Here is a 1,672-nt window from a genome sequence, read left to right as displayed (position 1 = left end):
ATTAGTATATTTGAAGATATGAGTTTCCTTAGAACACAGTTTGAAAAACACAAAATTAAAACAAATCAATGACTGATAATAAGGCAAAGAGACTATTAGGTTGGGGTGCATTAGGAAGGATGAATGTAGGTAGGAAAACAAAGACAGATTTTTTTTTTCTACTTTATAATTTTGTTAAAAAATATCATGTCATTGGTTACAGATTCCTGGTTAAAAGGCAGACCCTGAAAGTAAGGATGCATGATCTACCCTATAATTATTTGTCCCTTTCCAAACAATATCAACCTCAGGCCCATTTCTAGAGCATTATAAGGTCTCTGTCAGACTCATTCTCACAGTGACCAAAAGAAGCAGAATGAAGCAGAAAGCTATTATCGCTCATAGGATTTGTAAGTCTCTCCCCACTATGCAAAGTAGTTAGGGAGTCAGGAAGTAAAGAACTTGGTGAATGGCTGACCATCTTTATTAATGATCGTTTTTGTGCTACTGATATCAAATGCAACTTAACTTACCAGCTCTGCAATTCAGCAAAAGCTTGTTTCATTTTCTTAATGGAAGCATCCATCTCTTCTTTAACTACAACTCGATACCGTGCAAGAGACACTGTGCAGCGCTGGAGGTCTTTCACAGATTTTTCAATATTGGAACCTTGGAAAGAAGCCCAAGGATTAATAAAAAGTATAGGTAACTTGAAAGATGGATCTGAACTCCTAAGCATGTAAAGTAGCAAATGTGTGGACTAAGAATGTTTCCTAAATGGCCACCCTCCTCAACAAAAAACTGATCTTTTCATAGATTTAAAAAAATAAGTATCCCGGCCAAGGTGAATAGGAATTGGATTTACCCTCCTGCCTTAAACAACACCCTCTCCCATACACACACAATCAGAAACAATGGTTTTCAGACAATGAACAACAAGCAGTACTTTTTCCCTGAAAAAACAGAAACAAAAATGAGGCCTATGATTGCCCCAACTTACTGCCTCAAGAGAGTTTCCAGACTGCAATGCAAGGAGAAGAAATCCTAAACTTAGCCTGGAAGTCTCCCTGAATTGAGGGGACAGCGTTGAGAATTCAGGGAGGCCAAAGTTAGAATTCTCAGGGCAGAGTACTGGAGAGGAGAGAGGTACACAAAGAGGAAAGAGCTGTACAGAGATCTACAGAGGATTCTGAACATATGAGTGTGAGGAAACCACACACGACAGGGAGAAGAATCACTGGAAAGGAGCAGGTGGAACAATCCCCAGACCTCACCCAGGGCCAGGAATAGTTCATGTTCATACCAGCCACAGTGGGGCACTAGGCAGAGCACTTGGAAGGGTACTGCCTCAGTAATGAGGCAAAACTAGCTCTAAAATAAAGGCTGCTCTAGTTCCACCTAACAAAGCTTAAAAGTCTCAAACTGTTTCCAAATAACAATCCCAGAACAAATCACAAGAATATTTTTAAACATACAAAAATATTTAGCAATCAACAAAGCAAAATTCACAAAGTCTGGCATCCAATAAAAAATTACTAGGCATTTATAAAAGGCAGCAAAAATAAGACCCATAATGAAAAGTCAATTAAAAGAAACAGATGCAGAAATGACACAGATGCAGAATCAAGTAGATGAAACATCAAAACAGCTAATGTAATCAGATATCATATGTTCAGGAAGGTAAGAGGAAAGC

The 1,672-nt window shown here is 38.5% G+C and overlaps 1 protein-coding gene across 1 annotated transcript in view; it reads right to left on the bottom strand.

Annotated features, from left to right (window-relative positions):
• The window catches only part of SPATS2 (spermatogenesis associated serine rich 2), a 130,891-nt gene that overhangs the window by 25,048 nt on the left and 104,171 nt on the right, over nucleotides 1–1,672 (bottom strand). The window contains exon 7 of the mRNA XM_019662213.1: nucleotides 513–648. Coding sequence (XP_019517758.1) covers nucleotides 513–648 — 136 coding nt within the window. The remainder of the gene's footprint in view (nucleotides 1–512; nucleotides 649–1,672) is intronic.

This window comes from Hipposideros armiger, unplaced genomic scaffold (assembly GCF_001890085.2).
Source record: "Hipposideros armiger isolate ML-2016 unplaced genomic scaffold, ASM189008v1 scaffold_371, whole genome shotgun sequence".
Taxonomy (NCBI): domain Eukaryota; kingdom Metazoa; phylum Chordata; class Mammalia; order Chiroptera; family Hipposideridae; genus Hipposideros; species Hipposideros armiger.
Note: the sequence above shows the minus strand (reverse complement) of the source record. Positions and strands in the feature narration are given on the sequence as shown.